Raw genomic sequence first — 15,397 nt, 5'->3', positions numbered from 1 at the left:
TCCCCTCGCAGTCTCATGGTCGCGGCCGCTCTCCACCAATCACCGCTCTCTCTTTGAGGGAGGAGGGTCTCATTTGCATATCCGAGTACGGCTCGTGGACCCCTACCGGGAGGTCCCACCCCCTTTCTCCCTGTTCTCCAATCACAGAGCAGGCTGTATGTGACGTCACACACGCAGACCTATCAGAGCTCGTGGTGGGCGTGGCTTCGCCCGGCACGTGGGCGTGGCCGGGGGTGCGAGAGATGCTCGGGCTGCGGCGGCGGCGGCAGCGGCCGCTCGGGCTCGCCATGGTCTGAGACGCCGCGATGAACGCAGCGGTCCCGTCGCTTTTCGATCCCAAGGAGCGGGTGTTGAAGCTGGGGGAGACCTTCGAGAAGCAGCCGCGCTGCGCTTTCCACACTGTCCGCTGTGAGTATGAGGAGGGGGGAGACACAAGGGGGACGGGGTGGGGTGGGGGACCGAATGGTGTGTGTGTGTCGTCCCCCCCGCCCCCGGTCCCCTCCGTCCTCCTCGGGATAAAACACCGTCTTGTCCTTGCTGGCAGCTCCAGAGGGTGGATGGGTGCGAAGGGAGAGCGGCTTGGCAGGCGGCCGTGCGCTGGGGGAGGAGCAGGGCAGCGTGGCAAAGCCCCGGCTGGGTTTGTTTGCCTATTCCCTTCACTTTCTTTATTTCTTTTTACGCCTTTTTGTACCCAGAATGAGCGTCTGGATGCTGCAAACCGACTGGGAATGAAGGTCTAGTTTGGGGGAGTTTGGTACAATGGGGCAATGAAAAGTTAAAAGCAGCGTTTAATTGGGTTCCAGGAGGGAATTTTTCACTGTGAGAACAGTTAAACATTGGAATAATCTCCCCAGGGAATTGGTGGGTTCCTCTACTCTTAACGCTCAGCTTGACAGCGTGCTGGGCCGCTTCATTTAAACTATATATCCCCTAAAAAGGTTGGATTAGATGAGGTCCCTTCCGACCTGGTGTTCTATGATTAATCACAAAGCTGTGTGCCCTCCCTGAGTACATAATTGCTGTCTGGAGAGGTGTGTGCTCAGGGCTTCTGAGGGTAGCTAGGAAACAAATGCTCTCAGGATTATAGTTCTGGTAATTTAGGGCTGCTTCTTCTTCTGGGTTTGATGTCTCGTTATTTATAGACCAATGCCCCGCGATTCAGTCTCACGTACGTTCTCTGGAGCATGTCGTGTATGATTTCACGCAGTTCAGTGAGACGGGTAATGCGCTTTCTGTGAGCGAATGGAATGGCACTCGGTAGGATTGTCTGCGACTGTGGGAAGGGAGGGAGCAGGGAAGAGCTATAAGTGGATTTAAACAAATGCTGTAACTTGAAATTTACCCTAATTTTAAAGCACACTAAAAACCACGTCTGGTACCTCCCACCCTTACGATTTCTTGCTGACTCCTGTAATTTGATGATTTATTCTGAGATCTGTTTTGAAATCTCTCTTCCTTTCCAACAAATGAGACATAGAAACTGGCAGGTTCATCGTTTCTGCCAAATGCACATGCAAAAATTCCCTTGTCTGATACCTGAAGTTTTTGTTAACAAATGAGTAAAGGAGAAGACATCTGCTGGGTAGAAGCTAAGATCAGAAGTCTGTTTATGGACACCAGAATCAGTATCTTAATTTTCTAAAGTATTAACTACGTAGTGGCCATACATTAAAGCAGACGTCCTCTAGTTCCTGATGAGAAACTTTAGAACTATTTTACACTCACCCCTGCAAGACGACGTGTAGGGCTTTACTCTAAACAGGGTTGGTAGGGGCTATTACCTACGCCTCAGCTCACAGCTTGCTGTGTGTGTAGTCCTGCCCACCAGCTCCTGAAGCCTGGTTTTCTTGCCTGGTTGGTCTGCAAGCTGGAGCCAGCGTTCCCGGCTGTGGTTTGTGCCGCCTGGCCACTGGATTGCGGGCAGTGTTACTGAACTGGGATACTCCCCAGACGTAACAGAATGCTGCCCAGCGGTGGGTGAGGTGACAGTTGCGAGGCAAGGAGCGTTTGCCATGCCGTAGCTGAGGACTGTGCTGTTTGGTAGGTCCCCTTGATGCCTCCAGTCCCTCCATGCTGCTCCCCAGCACGCAAGGCAGGGCACCCCACATCTCCAGGCTGCGAGACTGGCCCCGTGCCCATGCTGGCTGGAACCATGGGTTCAAACCCACTTATGTCACCACGCAGGTCTCAATGCTGTCATATCTCTACAGATCTGTGCAGGCAGGGCTTTAAGCTGCAGCCCTTCCCAATTAATTTGTGGTGGAAATAATGTTTTATGGATAATGGTATGCTGTGCAGCTGCAGTGCTGGTGCCTGAACACGTGCTCATTTTCAGTGTCTCAGGTTTTTGGAAAGGACCAGAAATTGATACCTTCTTCTGTTTAAAACTTGTTTTAATCAATGCTTTAGATGTTGAAAAAGAAAAAAAAAAAAAAGGAAATGAATATTTAATCGGGAAGTAATTTCACTTTTGTCAAAAAATAAATACACTGAAACTCCATCTTTGGTCAGCTGCAGGCGTGCCTGTTATAGGAAAATCAGGAGTGGATACAGAAATGGATATTGAGGGGTGATGCTGTTCTTTGCGTTTTCAGTCACCTGTCTACATCTCCCATGGTTTAGATCGTCATTTTCAAGAACTGTTTATTGATTTTTCTGAAAGTAATTCTGTGAGGGCTTATCTCTTGAAATACAGCACAGCTCATTCAGCATCTTTAACTACTAAAACTTAAAAGCATTTTTCTGATTTTAGCTGAAGGGTGTTCATACTTATGCCGAATCTTGAGAAAACTATCTTGACTTTGAATTCTACTGACATAGGGAGGGATCTGCTCTGGGGAATGGTAGACGATACATTAGCAAAAAAGGCTTCAACTTAATAACCTCAAACTGCAATTAAAAGCTGTTTACGTTTGTAAGAGTCCTGAAAAACCCGTAAATAATCCAGTTTGGTTTTATGCTCAGATGACTTTAAGCCTGCGTCTATTGATATGTCCTGTGAAGGAGACCTTGAAGTTGGCAAAGGTGAACAGGTGACAATAACACTACCAAATATTGAGGTGAGTGGGGTGGCTGAAAAGCGGCAGACCTAAGGGAATGATTTATTGTGTTGTCATAAGTGTGTGCTGAGTATAGAAGGATATGAAGTTTCAATGCGTTTTCAGAGCTGCTTGTGTTATTTGTGAGTAGAAAAACATATCCTCTGTGAATGTAACATTACAAAAGACCTAAAGGTTAAACAGCTGTACTGTAACTTTAAGTGTATTCACCACGTTGGAACTATGCTGTAGGATGACCCAGAAGTGTTGCGTACACAGAAAAGCTTCATGTGGATGTTGGCAGTGCAAGTTTTCCCTTGGTATTTATTGCTCTATTGCAGTTCCAAAGCAGGAAAGACTGGAAAGGGAAAATTTACTACCTGCCATGCTTTACTGCTCTGCTGATATGGTAACTGAAACCCCTTTTAGTTAAAAGGAGCCCTACAGAGAGCATGATCTCGTTGGGAAATCAGCATTTAATCAGTTTGAAACTAAGCTAAGCTGGGTGAAATCCCCTTGCAGTCAAACACCAGCTGCTTTTGGTCATGGCTACTGTGAATCTAATTTGAATTAACAGATAATGTTTTTAGAGGTTAGAAATGTTCACTGATAGTGAAATTGTCATCACTGTCATGGATTGCTGTTTGAGGGGGGGGGGGAAAACAACCCTGCAGGAGTAATGCTTACTGGACTTCTGCTTGAATAGGGCTCAACTCCACCGGTGACTGTGTTCAAGGGCTCAAAGAAACCTTACCTAAAAGAATGTATCTTAATTATCAATCACGACACTGGAGAATGCCGCCTAGAGAAACTTAGTAGCAACATCACTGTGAAGAAAACCAGGTGGGTGATTTAGAGGAGAAACAACTGCGCTTTACTCATTGCGAAAATTGATTTGTTATTGAGTCTAAATTGAGATGCGGGGCTACCTGTTACTATTTTTAGAAAGCTGTCATTTATAGAAAGTACCTGGCCTTGCTCAGTAGATGGAAAAGCTTACTTTCTCAGCATAAGCGCTTCCTAGCTCTCTGGTCTTGACTGGTGGAAGAAATGGGAATATTTGTTGGGTTTTTTTAACTGAAAACTGTTACAGTGTTGAAAGCGATGGTGACTATTTTTCATGAGTTCAGTTGGGGGGAGGGTGTGTGGAAAATCTGTTTGGAAAGTAGCTTGCCTGCCGTCTTCTGACTTCTAAATGAGAAAATGAAAAAGATAAATTTTGTTAACGGCTTGTTTTTTTCAGACCAAGTTTATTTTTATTTTTTCCGTCTGCTGCTGAATGCACATAGGTTATTTCCAGCAGAATTATTATTAAGTAATCCTGAGTAGTCAAGTATAAAAACAGATCAAAAGACAAAGGGTTGAGAATTTATTAGCACTGTTTTAAAAAATAACTTTTAATGTATATAGTATATACATTAAAATATATATTACATATACATTAAAATATATATATACATATATGTAGTTTTAATGTATATAGTTATATGCCAGTATAAGAATGTACTTAGAAATCTAACAATGCCATTTAGAAAGGCATGACAGATAATTCAGTAACTTAAGATACTGTATCTCCTGTATTCTTGCCTTTTTCCTTGCATCTTGTCTTGTAGTAATTACGAATGTTTTTGCTTTTACACGCAGAGCTGAAGGAAGCAGTAAAGTCCAGTCTCGCATAGAGCAGCAACAGCAGCAAATGCGAAATGCAACTAAGGTTCCAAACAGCGTTAAAAATTCTCCCCAAAAAGAAAAGATGTATCCCTCTTCTCCTATGGATGATATTGAACGAGGTAAGCTCCACTGGCACGGAAGTTAAAGGAATTTTGATCTTAACTAGCAATTATTTTTTTAAGAGCCAGGGTTTTTGTTTGTGTGCTTTGTTGGTTTTTTCAATTGAGATACGCACTAGAAGCTGATTATTTAAGGACTTCATCCTGGTATAGAAATGACCACTCTGGCTCAAGTGGTAACAAAGCAGTATTTGAAACTTCCTAAGGTAAAAAATCGGATGAACCATTAGGTTTAACAATGCCAAGAGTCCCACTGCTCTTCCTCCTTGAATCTGTCTGCTGCTGCTACTTTAATCAGGCATATAGTTGTCCTGTGGCACTGGAACCAACTAAGCCACTTTCATTTTGAAGTCACTCCTCTGTTACTGCACTCAGCAAACATATACGTTACAGTGCTCTTCAACTCAAAATATATTTTAAATTATTGGATAAAGCCTTGTGAAAAATGAGGTTCTATTGGAAAAGGCATCTAAAAAACAGCATAAATCAACCCTTGAACAGGGCTACGTATTATTGAGAGACTCTGGTTTGGTGCAACACTCATATTTCACTTAACTGGAGGTTTTATTTCCTTTTGGAGGACGAGGAGGATGGCAGGTGGTAATTACTTGCTACAGAAATGTTGACAGGTGGCGGTTTCATTGACTGGAATTGACATCTGCCTCCCAAGATGTTATGAATTCTTTTAGATAGTTTTTTTTAGATGTGTCGTTATGAAGGTTTTGGTTTGGTTTTTTTTTCCTTTTTGATCTTAAGCTCTGACCAGAAATCCATACTATAGAACAGTACTGGAATCCGTCTGAGCTTGCAAAGAGGAAGGAGTACTTGAGGACATAGAATAATGATTTTTCTTGGTGGTCAGTTGTTTGTGGGGGGAGTGGTGGTGTCAAACGTTGGCAGCCACTTCGGTGACTTGCAATATGTATCAAATTCTACTATAGTGCCAGTTCAACATTGAGTACCACAAAAGAATGTGGAATAATTGACAAACAGGGATGGTGGGGGCCTTTTAAAGACATCTAGTTCATCCTTCGTTCCTAAAGTCAGATTTCTGACGTAATTTTTTTAACCTGTTCTTAAAGCCTTCCAGTGATAGATCCTGTGTTCTCCCTGGTGATCCATTCCAGGGCTTTGCTCTCCTTACTCTTCAGCTTCTTCCTAATAAATAATCTGACAGTAAGCCCATTACTACTTTCATATTTATCATGCAAGTATAGACCAGATTACTATGCTGCTTTTGAGCTGTCCTTCACTACTCAGAAGCTGTCTTTCCCATTCTTCATGCAAAATGATGCCAGGTGGTTCAATCTTTCCTTAAGAAAGGAAAGAAGTCAAGTTTTCTAGATCCCTGATTCATTGTCACTCTCCTTTAGCTGTCTTCCAATGAGTCTAAAAACTTCACCTGAAGTATAGTGCCTAACTACATTTGCTGTTTCAGCTCAGGTTTTAGCAGTGCTGAGTTGAGCAAGAAGACTGTCTTACAGGCACGCTTCATCTCTATGCACAAAGACCAAAGAGTGCCACATCTCAGTGTAACGCTTGTCATTTTCGCAACAGCATGGTGCAATACGACCGTGCCTAGTGATCCACTGTAACTCACAGATTCCTCAGAACTGTTGCCTTCTGTATATGTACAGCTCTTCCTTTGCTGTTTGGAAATACTTGATTTAAATTTTGCTGATTAAATTACTTAAAAATTCAAGGCAGAGGTATTATTCCTCTGTTTTAGATATTAACCGTTAGCCTTTCACTTAATTTTTTTTCTTCTTAGACATTGGTGAGAGCAGGGAGCAAGTGGAATTAAGTGCATAGGACTTGAATGGCATCTTTCAGCTAGCTTATAGCTCCAGATCTGTGATGGATCAGTTTTTTTCTTGGCATTTCTTCTCTAGAATTAATTTTGAGATGACTTCTTGATATTTCTACTAGCTTCATCCTAAGTTTTGCCTTACATTTTCTGACTTCTGTCCTTAAGCTGTTCTCTTATACACATCTTTAGTAACAGGAGGATGCTTCTTCCCTGCACCTCTTGTCTTTCTTTAGGTTTGAGTCAGCCTGTATGATCTTTTATTGCACTTTCTTCCTTGACGCTATCTTAGTTTGTCCTTCTAGCCATAGCCGCAGGTGCCATTTTTTCTGAACACCGTTTTCCTTTAGACCTTTCCTGGCCTTTGATAATCTTACTGGCCTAAGCACATTTCCTTTAGACTGGCCTTTGATAACTTAGAATTGGAAGACTTTCTGGAAGTTTGTGTTCAAGCTTATTCTTTTTGTTCTCTTTTCTTCTCTCGAGTAAGCACTGAGCTATCTTGTATGTTTGACTTTCATCTTCAACCTGTTCTTCTGCATTGGGTGAATCTGAAGTGAGATGAGCCACTCTCTTACTTGCTTTTTGTCTGCTGTATCAAAGCTGTTCCTGAAGTGTTCCAAGTGCTCGTAAGACCTTTTTAACAAATGACTGGGTAACTCCTCAAGCTGCTGTACAAAATCTTCATCCACAGTGATTCAGGGCTGTATGTCAGACTTCTTGCTTCAGCAGCACCCTTATTTTGCACAATTATTGTATGTACTCTTTCTGCAAGACTTAACTTCCTCTGTATATTGGACTTCAGTTAGTATATAGAAAAATGCATACTGTGTAGGACAATCTCTCTAGTCATACTATCCTAAATATTATCATAGTCGGATGTGTTATTTCCTCAAGAACGCAAATTGGTTGAGTCAGTTTGATCTGTTAATTTCCGATGTTTCTCATCTACGTCTTGTTGTTCTAGATTCCATCCCCTTCTATAAAGAGAACAAGGGTTTGATGAAATCTTCCTAATAGTAAAGTGTAGATGGTTCCTTTGGATATTCTCGTGCTTAATTTGGTTTCAAGCAAAATGTCACACTGTCCAAACAAGTCTATTGATTGTAATGCTGAATTCCTGGGGGGCATTCTGGGTGCAGCTGCAGACATCTTACAGCTACCTTATCTGTAACTGCAGTTTTAGTCAGTGAAAGGCATCTTTGGGAGTGCTAAGGAAAAAACAGGAAGACTTGCTAGCTGCAGAAAGGCTATGTGGGATGCAGTACCCTGTGGAATGTGGGGTTAGCATTTGGGTTCACAGTCACCCTTGTTTTAACGCTCGGCTTGAAAGGGAGAAAGTGCCCAAGCTACAAGAGAAGAAAACCACATGACAGCCTGGATGCTTGCTTATGCCCTTTTCTTCGTTCTGGAGAATTATGGTAGTTTTGGTTTGGTTTTATTTTTCTTTTATTTGCTATAATGTGTATACCTGATTTGTTGTTGATGTTATACTTCAATTATGATGAATGTTAACAGAGAAACAAATCTTATTGTTTGCAGAGCTAAAAGCAGAAGCCAGCATCATGGACCAGCTGAGTAGCTCCGACAGTTCATCTGACTCTAAAAGTTCTTCGTCCTCTTCATCAAGTAGTGAAAATAGTTCTAGTGATTCTGAAGATGAGGAAATGAAGCCCTCTCTTCCTGTATCAATGTCAATGCCGTATTTGCAGTCACAGCCGACTGTATCTGCCATACCACAACAGGCTGTCACTGACAAAGATGTCAGTCATAATAGATCCCAAGAGAGCAGTGGTCATATGATGAATACGCTACGTAAGTACAAAGACTGTTCTTTTCTTAGCGCACAATTCCAGACATCAAGATTCTGAGAGGAAACCATATTGTTTTTAAGTATGTCTCTGTTATAATTAAAACTGCGGGAAGTTATGCTAGATTTTGATTGTTCGGCAGCGGTCTGAATTAGCCACTGGGCTAGAAGGTTCTTGGTCCTCAGACGTATTAAATTAAAGCTGATGCAGTTGAAAGCGTTTCCTAAGCTCTTCTGGCTTCCTCCCAGCTACATACATTGGGGCTAGAGAACAGTAATTTTGTTTTGAAAATACTTGAACTAGCAGAGCACTCCCAGAACGTATGCTTATCATTTCTTGGGTACAACTGCAGGAAAGATAGGATGCTGGCAATACTCTGAATTACAGAAAAGGTGGTGCATTCTTAGCCACTTTGGTTACTATTCTTCATGGCACTGTTCCACTGGACAGCATGGCAAAACTGCCCTTTGCACATGGGGAAGCAAGCAATTTGCTTTCAGGTGGTGCGATTTTATTCCACCCATTCAGGCAACTAAAAATGTAATTTGAACAGTAGCTGTGATGTTCTTCAAGTGGTTGCTATGCAGCCTGGAACTGTGTGCTTGGTGTATTCAAAAAGATGAGAGTTTGGACAGGGGAAAAAAAAAATCCCACTGGGTAGAGAATCTTAAGGTTGCTACCTAAATAGCAGGAGTGTTTAGACATAGGAGTACTCAGCTATGGGGACTTTTCAAAAATTATTACATTTTTAATTAGCTGCAGCTCCCAGTTTGAAGAGATTCTCATCTACCCTGCCTAAGAACTTGAAGGGTTATCTTTTCTATGTAAACTTGTTACGCTGAAATTTTAAACTCTGGCAGATCTACTTTTATTTCAGTACTTAATGGATAACTTGAACAGGAATTTTTTTTTTTAGCCAGTATTTAAATACTTTAATTAAATACCTGCACTCGTTATTTATGCACTGCATTAACAGGTAAGAGCAGACTGAAAAGTCCTGTGACTTCATGGGCAAAAGACTAAATGCTGCTTTAGTTTTACTGTCACTGCAGAGAACAATGTCTTCATGTTTGTAATTTGCATAACCTTAGAGTGTGCCATTTATTTCAAGCCTTATTCACAAGTGGGATTTCCCATTCTTCGTGCTTTAAATAAAGCTGTTATGAAAACGAGATTAAGCTCTGTCCCCAGTGACAGAATCCCAGCTGGCAAAGCTTCCACCGAGAAACACACTTACAAGTACAGGTGGCCAAGTCTGACGGTCACAGTGAGAAAGCGCTGTGTAAAACATGGCAACAACAAAACTGAAACGAGGGAAGTTGGTGGCTTGCTGGTGCTCAAGAACCATGTTGGCAGGTAGAACCTCTGTCTTTAGCATCAAGGCTTGGGCTCAACTATCTGAGCCTGCCTAGATTTTTAACTTAATGCCATTTACTTTAGTTATGGTTACGGTTTTATTTACCACTTGAAATGATTCTGTCCCCAACTTCCAGTGGAGTTAACACTTAAAATACACTTCAACAATACGACAATCAAACCACTAACTTTCAAGGAGAGTGTGTTTCTTTAGCTTCCTTGCTGAGGGAATTTGGCAGGAGAGTGAAACCTGGAGAAACGAAATGGGTAGCACATGGTTGTAGCTTGAACAGCAAGAGTGCTCAGTCGGGGTCCTGTACAGTCATGCCTTCCATCTCAGTGCTTTACAAAACTGAAATATTGAATCAACAAATGTCAGCACAAGCTGTTTGCTTGTCTAATCCTGTTCTGAGGTTTTGACCGCTTATGTGTGCGTGACTAGTTTTGTGCTCTGTAGAATCAGGACCATACTGGGTAATTAGTGAAGTTTTCCTTTAGCTTACTGTGTGCAGGCAAAGGCTGGGGGAAGGCTTAGTTTCATCTCGCATGCAGAAATCATACAGCTGAGGTTTTGTGGAACTTGGAAAACACAGGAGGTGGTGTCTAGAGCATGGTAACCAAATACTTCTGTCAGATACTCATCTACCTCTTCAGAAATGTGGGGCTCAAGACTGACCCCCGCCCCCAAAATACTCCTTCCCCTCTCTGCCTTCAGAAGCTGATTATAAGGCGAACTGTGAGCATATATAACACAGTTTGTAAATGGTGACACTAATGAATCTGTTCTTCGTAAATATTCATTCACACGTTGCTTTATGTCCACTTTTTTGTTTAAATAAGAGTTATGTTAAAGTAATTTTCCAAATCAAAACTAGCATCCTTTGGCTATTCTGGGGCCTTGTGTTGTGTACATAGCATTCAGCACAACTTCTCTTCTATTGATGCTTGGTGCTGGTACAAGCAGCTGCTTGTGAAGTAATTTTCTCTTGTACTAGTTTGGTGTTGCTGTGACCACCAGGGTCTGTGAAACGCTTGTCATTCCTGTGAGCTTCCCCGTCCCCTGTAACTCACAAGAATTCAGTTGAATGTGTTATAATCACTGATTTAAAAGTTTAGGAAATGTAGTTTGCAGTGCAATCTATTTCCCCGATTAATATTGCTAATAAGCAGGTGGCACTATGAAAACTGAATTCAACAATTTTCCCTGATTTGTTGCTATTTCATAAGCATAACAGAGTCTCTAGATGTTTCTTCAAAGTCTTAAGTAAATGAAATTTCCATTCTTGCACCAAACCCGTCTGCAAGCTACCAAGTGTAGCCTGTGTTGTTTTGCCATCTCTCTGCAGGTGTTTGTTTGGAGGTAGGGTAATAAAAATAGGGCAGAAAATTTTCCCTGAAGTAAATCCTAATGCATTATTTCTGACTCTGGAACTTGGAGTTCTTGCTTTTCCCATCTGCTGGTTTTCACAAGCGCTGGTATTTTTGGCTGGTGTTACAGGGCTTGTGTAATTTCTATCAACTATGTTGAAATAACTTTTGAAGGCTGCAGAATCACTATTTGGAAGGTTATCTTCTTGTTCATATTCCCAGTCCTCTCCTAAAGCAGGTAGTGCTTAAAAGTGCTGGGATTTCTAATAAATCACTGTAATTTTTTTTCCTTGAAGTGATAAATGTGTGAGTTTAATTTCCTAATGCCATTCTCCACCTTGAAATATTATTTCTTAGGGTAATATATTGCCCTGAATAATCACTGACAAATTACTTCATTTTATTCTTTCAAAATAGCATAAAATCCTTTACTTTTATGTTATAATAACACAGCTGCAAATGTTGCCTCCATATAGAGGATCAGGAAAAATTTGTCTACAGTAGTACTTTAAGGATAGCTACAAACAGCCTTCTTCACTATTCTTGTCTTATAAAAAGTGTTTTCTGTTTTGTTGCAGAGAATCATGAACCACTTCCTAAGCTTTAGCACTGACATAGTGGAAAACAAAGGAAGGCTGAATGCAGCCATGTTAAAGACTTCAGTGTTCTGGCAGAAATGATATGCCTCATAACAAAAGATCCAATCTAAGTGTCTTGCTGGGTTTACCCTTTTGAGGTTACTTTTTTACCCGTCTGCAGAAGCGGTCTGTGAAGGGTGCTGCAGCTGAGGGAAGGGCATGTGAAAATATTGTGCCCATTCACTTTTGGTGATTCTTCTTTGCTTTTTAGGCCATTTCTGCATAACCTGACATGCATTTTTTCCCCCCTTTTTAATGGCTGCTTGGCAAGGGAAGTGTGAATAAAAGCATATGGGTTGGAACAAATTCTTATAAATGTGTGGGAAGTTGCTCAATACGATGTAGATTCTGTATAGCTGTGCTGCTTTGTGGTTTTGTTAGTTATCTGACATCCTGGAAAAGATCCCCCCTCCCTCTTACCTCCTAAGCTTTTGGACATCCATTGCAAGCACAGTGTATTCTTTCTTCTTTCTTTCCCATTTTGAAATATATATAGGCACCAAATTAAAGTGCAGTGTAAAATGCCTTTTGATGTTTTGTTTGTTCACTTGTTCCAAAACCTGTTTGGAATAGTAGGTCACTGATACATCTTTAAATGGTACATCAAAGAGCTGCTGCTCTTGATTGAGACACCACTTTGTTTTCAAGCACAGCTGAGTAGCATTCAGATGTGTTTCAAAAAAACTCAACAACTCGTTTTTCACAAAACTGCATTCACCAGCAGTTTTCCCACTTATGAAGCATGAAAATGTGGGTGGCAAAGACAGCTAGGTGTTGTCTTTTGTGATCTGGTGATATTAAATAAATACAGTTGTGGCTAATAAGCTAATGGCTTGCTTGCCGATATTTTAAAACTGTAGGAAAGCGATGTCTCTGAGCTTCTGTCACTGGGGAGTTTGCTTCTACAGCTATTTATTCTCTTACCAACGAACAGTTTGGGTTAGAAGGGATCTTTAAAGATCATCTAGTTCACCCCCCTGACCTGTTCGGTGTTAGTTTTTGTAAAACTTTAACTGGGAAAAGGGAATATCTTGAAATAAGAATAGTATTTCCTTGAAAATGACTAATATGATGACTCTCTTTCTTCTAGGAAATGACTTGCAGCTGAGTGAATCTGGAAGTGATAGTGATGACTGAACAAATTTTTGGCCTTAAATGTATCACCTTTTTTGCTAAATATGTCTTAGCATCTGTTTTGCACTAAGATTAGATTACCAGAGACTGGAATGAATGTCCTCGATTTTGATAATAGACATCCTAATTTTCTACTGACACGACACATCACATCTATAATAAACAGCATTGATATCCTGTCAGTGCTATGGTTATGTGTTTATCTTTCAAATTACTGTATTTACAGTAAAATTGTATGATCTGATTTTGATTATTTTTGCCTCAGCCACCTGTTTTACTTGAAACTGATTTGTAACAGCTAGTTACTTTATATAAATAGTTATGGAATGGAGAAATTTCTGATATTTATGGAGGCAAGTTTCCTTCCTATGATTTAAATGCTGAATGCTGATCTCACAACTTTTACTTGGAGGGAGTGAAAGGGAGAACAACTAAATGAGGTCTGCTGTGTCAGCTACACTTTTCGTTCAGTTCACAGTTTGTACCTTTAAGGAAACTGCTGAATAATGTGGTCCACTAGTGCAGTTACAGTTTACAATTGTTCAACACATTGCTGAATTCTTAATTTCATTGTATTATAGGAATATATATATTTCTGAGCCTCAAGATTCCTAAGGGAACTTGGCCATTCTCTGCCTTTTGTATGTAATTTGAATAGGCCGGTCTTTTTACAACCTTTTTGTATCTAAATTTAGGTAACTGCAGAGACAGCAATGAATTTCCTTCATTTAATTCTGTAACAGAAATCAGAAAATTTCTTGTAGGAGTATAAAAGTAATTTAATAAAGCAATATTTATCATTTTCACGTGTCTGATTCTGGTTTTACTGATTAAGAAGTCTACTTTCTACTTATAATACCCATGCCAGTGAAAAGGTCATGCAAATAAATAGAAAGCAGTGAAATGGTAGCTAATACGGACTCCCTACACTGTCTGCAAGGCTTGGGTGTTTATTGCTTTTGCCTGCATTGAGACAAGCCCAAATGAGGGCTCGCCAAAGGGTTATGGCAGTGCTAGTGTACCGATGAATGCTCATTACAGATTGTATGTAAATGCCATTGCCAAGTGATACTGGGTTAGAGAAGAAAAGGTGTTTGCCTACTCTCATTTTTTTCCTCATTTGAAATTACATTTCAAGACCTGAAGAACTGCAGGTAGGAGTCCAGATTTCATCCTTCAGTTTACAACTGAAGAGTTTTGTAACTTAACAATAGCAAGTGCCTGTAGGATGAATTCTGATGAGATAAATCTGCTTAGTCTTGCACAGAAGGCTCCCTTGCTAGATTGCAGTGATTAAATTGCAGCTCTGTGTCTAAGCTGTGAGGACTGAATCCTATACGTAAGCTTGAATGTGCAGACATGAAAAAATGCATACTCAGTTAATGTACACAATAGATGGTGCTACTCCCAACTGTGCTGCGAGAATCAGCCTGTGCTTACTTCTGGATAGATTAAGAAGCCAAAACCATGTCCACCCCTCACAAAAGAGCTTTTATTGATAGAAAGGCAGGAATGAAATATTGGAAATGCTGCTTTGTGATGCTTCCCCGCCTTGCGCTCTGTACCCCAAACTCTGTCCGTGCTCCACACCAGGAAACAATTCACTAGTCTTCCAGCTTCCTAAAGTTGGTATGTTAAGAAGCAAACCGCCTTGTTTATACTCCAAGGAAAAAACTCAATCTAATAGCCATGGGTGAATAGATCTTTGAGAAGAAAAGGGATAAAGAGCAACCTTGAGGGAGGATGCTATGTAATAACTCCAATAAGATAGTTGAAACTTTCTTAAAGGAAGGGGTACTGAGTTCTCTGATGGATCATAGCTATTGGAATGGGAATTCCAGCAGAGTACTTGGTTCTTGGCACTTCTTCTAATGAGCTTTGCCAGGGTGATGGGAGGAGCTGAGGTGTTGCAGGTAACCTCAGGATGAAGGAGCAGCCCTGTGCGCTTAATAGAAAGCAAGGCAGGGATAATGCAGTGTCCTGTGCTGTAATGTCCTCTTTTTGCCTTCCCCTGTTCCTGGTGATTTATTTCCATTAGAGCCTTCCTTTAGGCCAGTGCTAAATTCTAATTCTAGGCAGAACACTGGTGTTTTTTTCTGAATAGCAATGAATTCAGGGTGTATGGGAGTGAACAGATGTGTGGAAGCATCAACCAGGCCAGGGTCTAAATCATGGAAAATGTGTGTACTCATGGATTGCAATCACTCCTTCAGTGATTACTGTTGAGTACAATCTACCTGCATCTGTATATAATTGTGCTCATGAGTATACAGGTGCTTAAATACAGCTCTGGGACTAAAGCACACTTCCAAATTCCTGAGTCAGCCTTAGGATTTGATCTTCAGGTCAGAAGCTTTCTAGGATGGGAAGACTCTGGGTTAAGCTTTTGTATAGTACATAGTACAGAGTGATTTAGTGGCCAGTCAGCCAGGACCCAGTCTAAAGGAGTACGTGA

General features: G+C 41.0%; 1 protein-coding gene across 1 annotated transcript; it reads left to right on the top strand.

Annotated features, from left to right (window-relative positions):
* The first annotated feature begins 225 nt into the window (after positions 1-225).
* Positions 226-13,746, top strand: EAF2 (ELL associated factor 2). Its single transcript, XM_054070395.1, has 6 exons — positions 226-408; positions 2,965-3,059; positions 3,745-3,881; positions 4,683-4,828; positions 8,178-8,450; positions 12,899-13,746. The coding sequence occupies exons 1-6, from the start codon at positions 306-308 to the stop codon at positions 12,943-12,945; spliced, it is 801 nt and encodes a 266-aa protein (XP_053926370.1). The 5' UTR covers positions 226-305; the 3' UTR covers positions 12,946-13,746.
* The last annotated feature ends 1,651 nt before the right edge of the window (positions 13,747-15,397 follow it).

Source organism: Cuculus canorus, chromosome 6 (assembly GCF_017976375.1).
Source record: "Cuculus canorus isolate bCucCan1 chromosome 6, bCucCan1.pri, whole genome shotgun sequence".
NCBI classification, from domain to species: Eukaryota; Metazoa; Chordata; class Aves; order Cuculiformes; family Cuculidae; genus Cuculus; species Cuculus canorus.
Note: the sequence above shows the minus strand (reverse complement) of the source record. Positions and strands in the feature narration are given on the sequence as shown.

What these genes read in the sequence shown, in the direction of transcription:
- EAF2 (XM_054070395.1), top strand. Translation starts at nt 306, where the DNA reads ATGAACGCAGCGGTCCCGTCGCTTTTCGATCCCAAGGAGCGGGTGTTG. An exon ending in ATCACTGTGAAGAAAACCAG is followed by an intron (nt 3,882 to 4,682) that starts GTGGGTGATTTA and finishes TTTTACACGCAG; the next exon opens with AGCTGAAGGAAGCAGTAAAG. An exon ending in TCATATGATGAATACGCTAC is followed by an intron (nt 8,451 to 12,898) that starts GTAAGTACAAAG and finishes TCTTTCTTCTAG; the next exon opens with GAAATGACTTGCAGCTGAGT.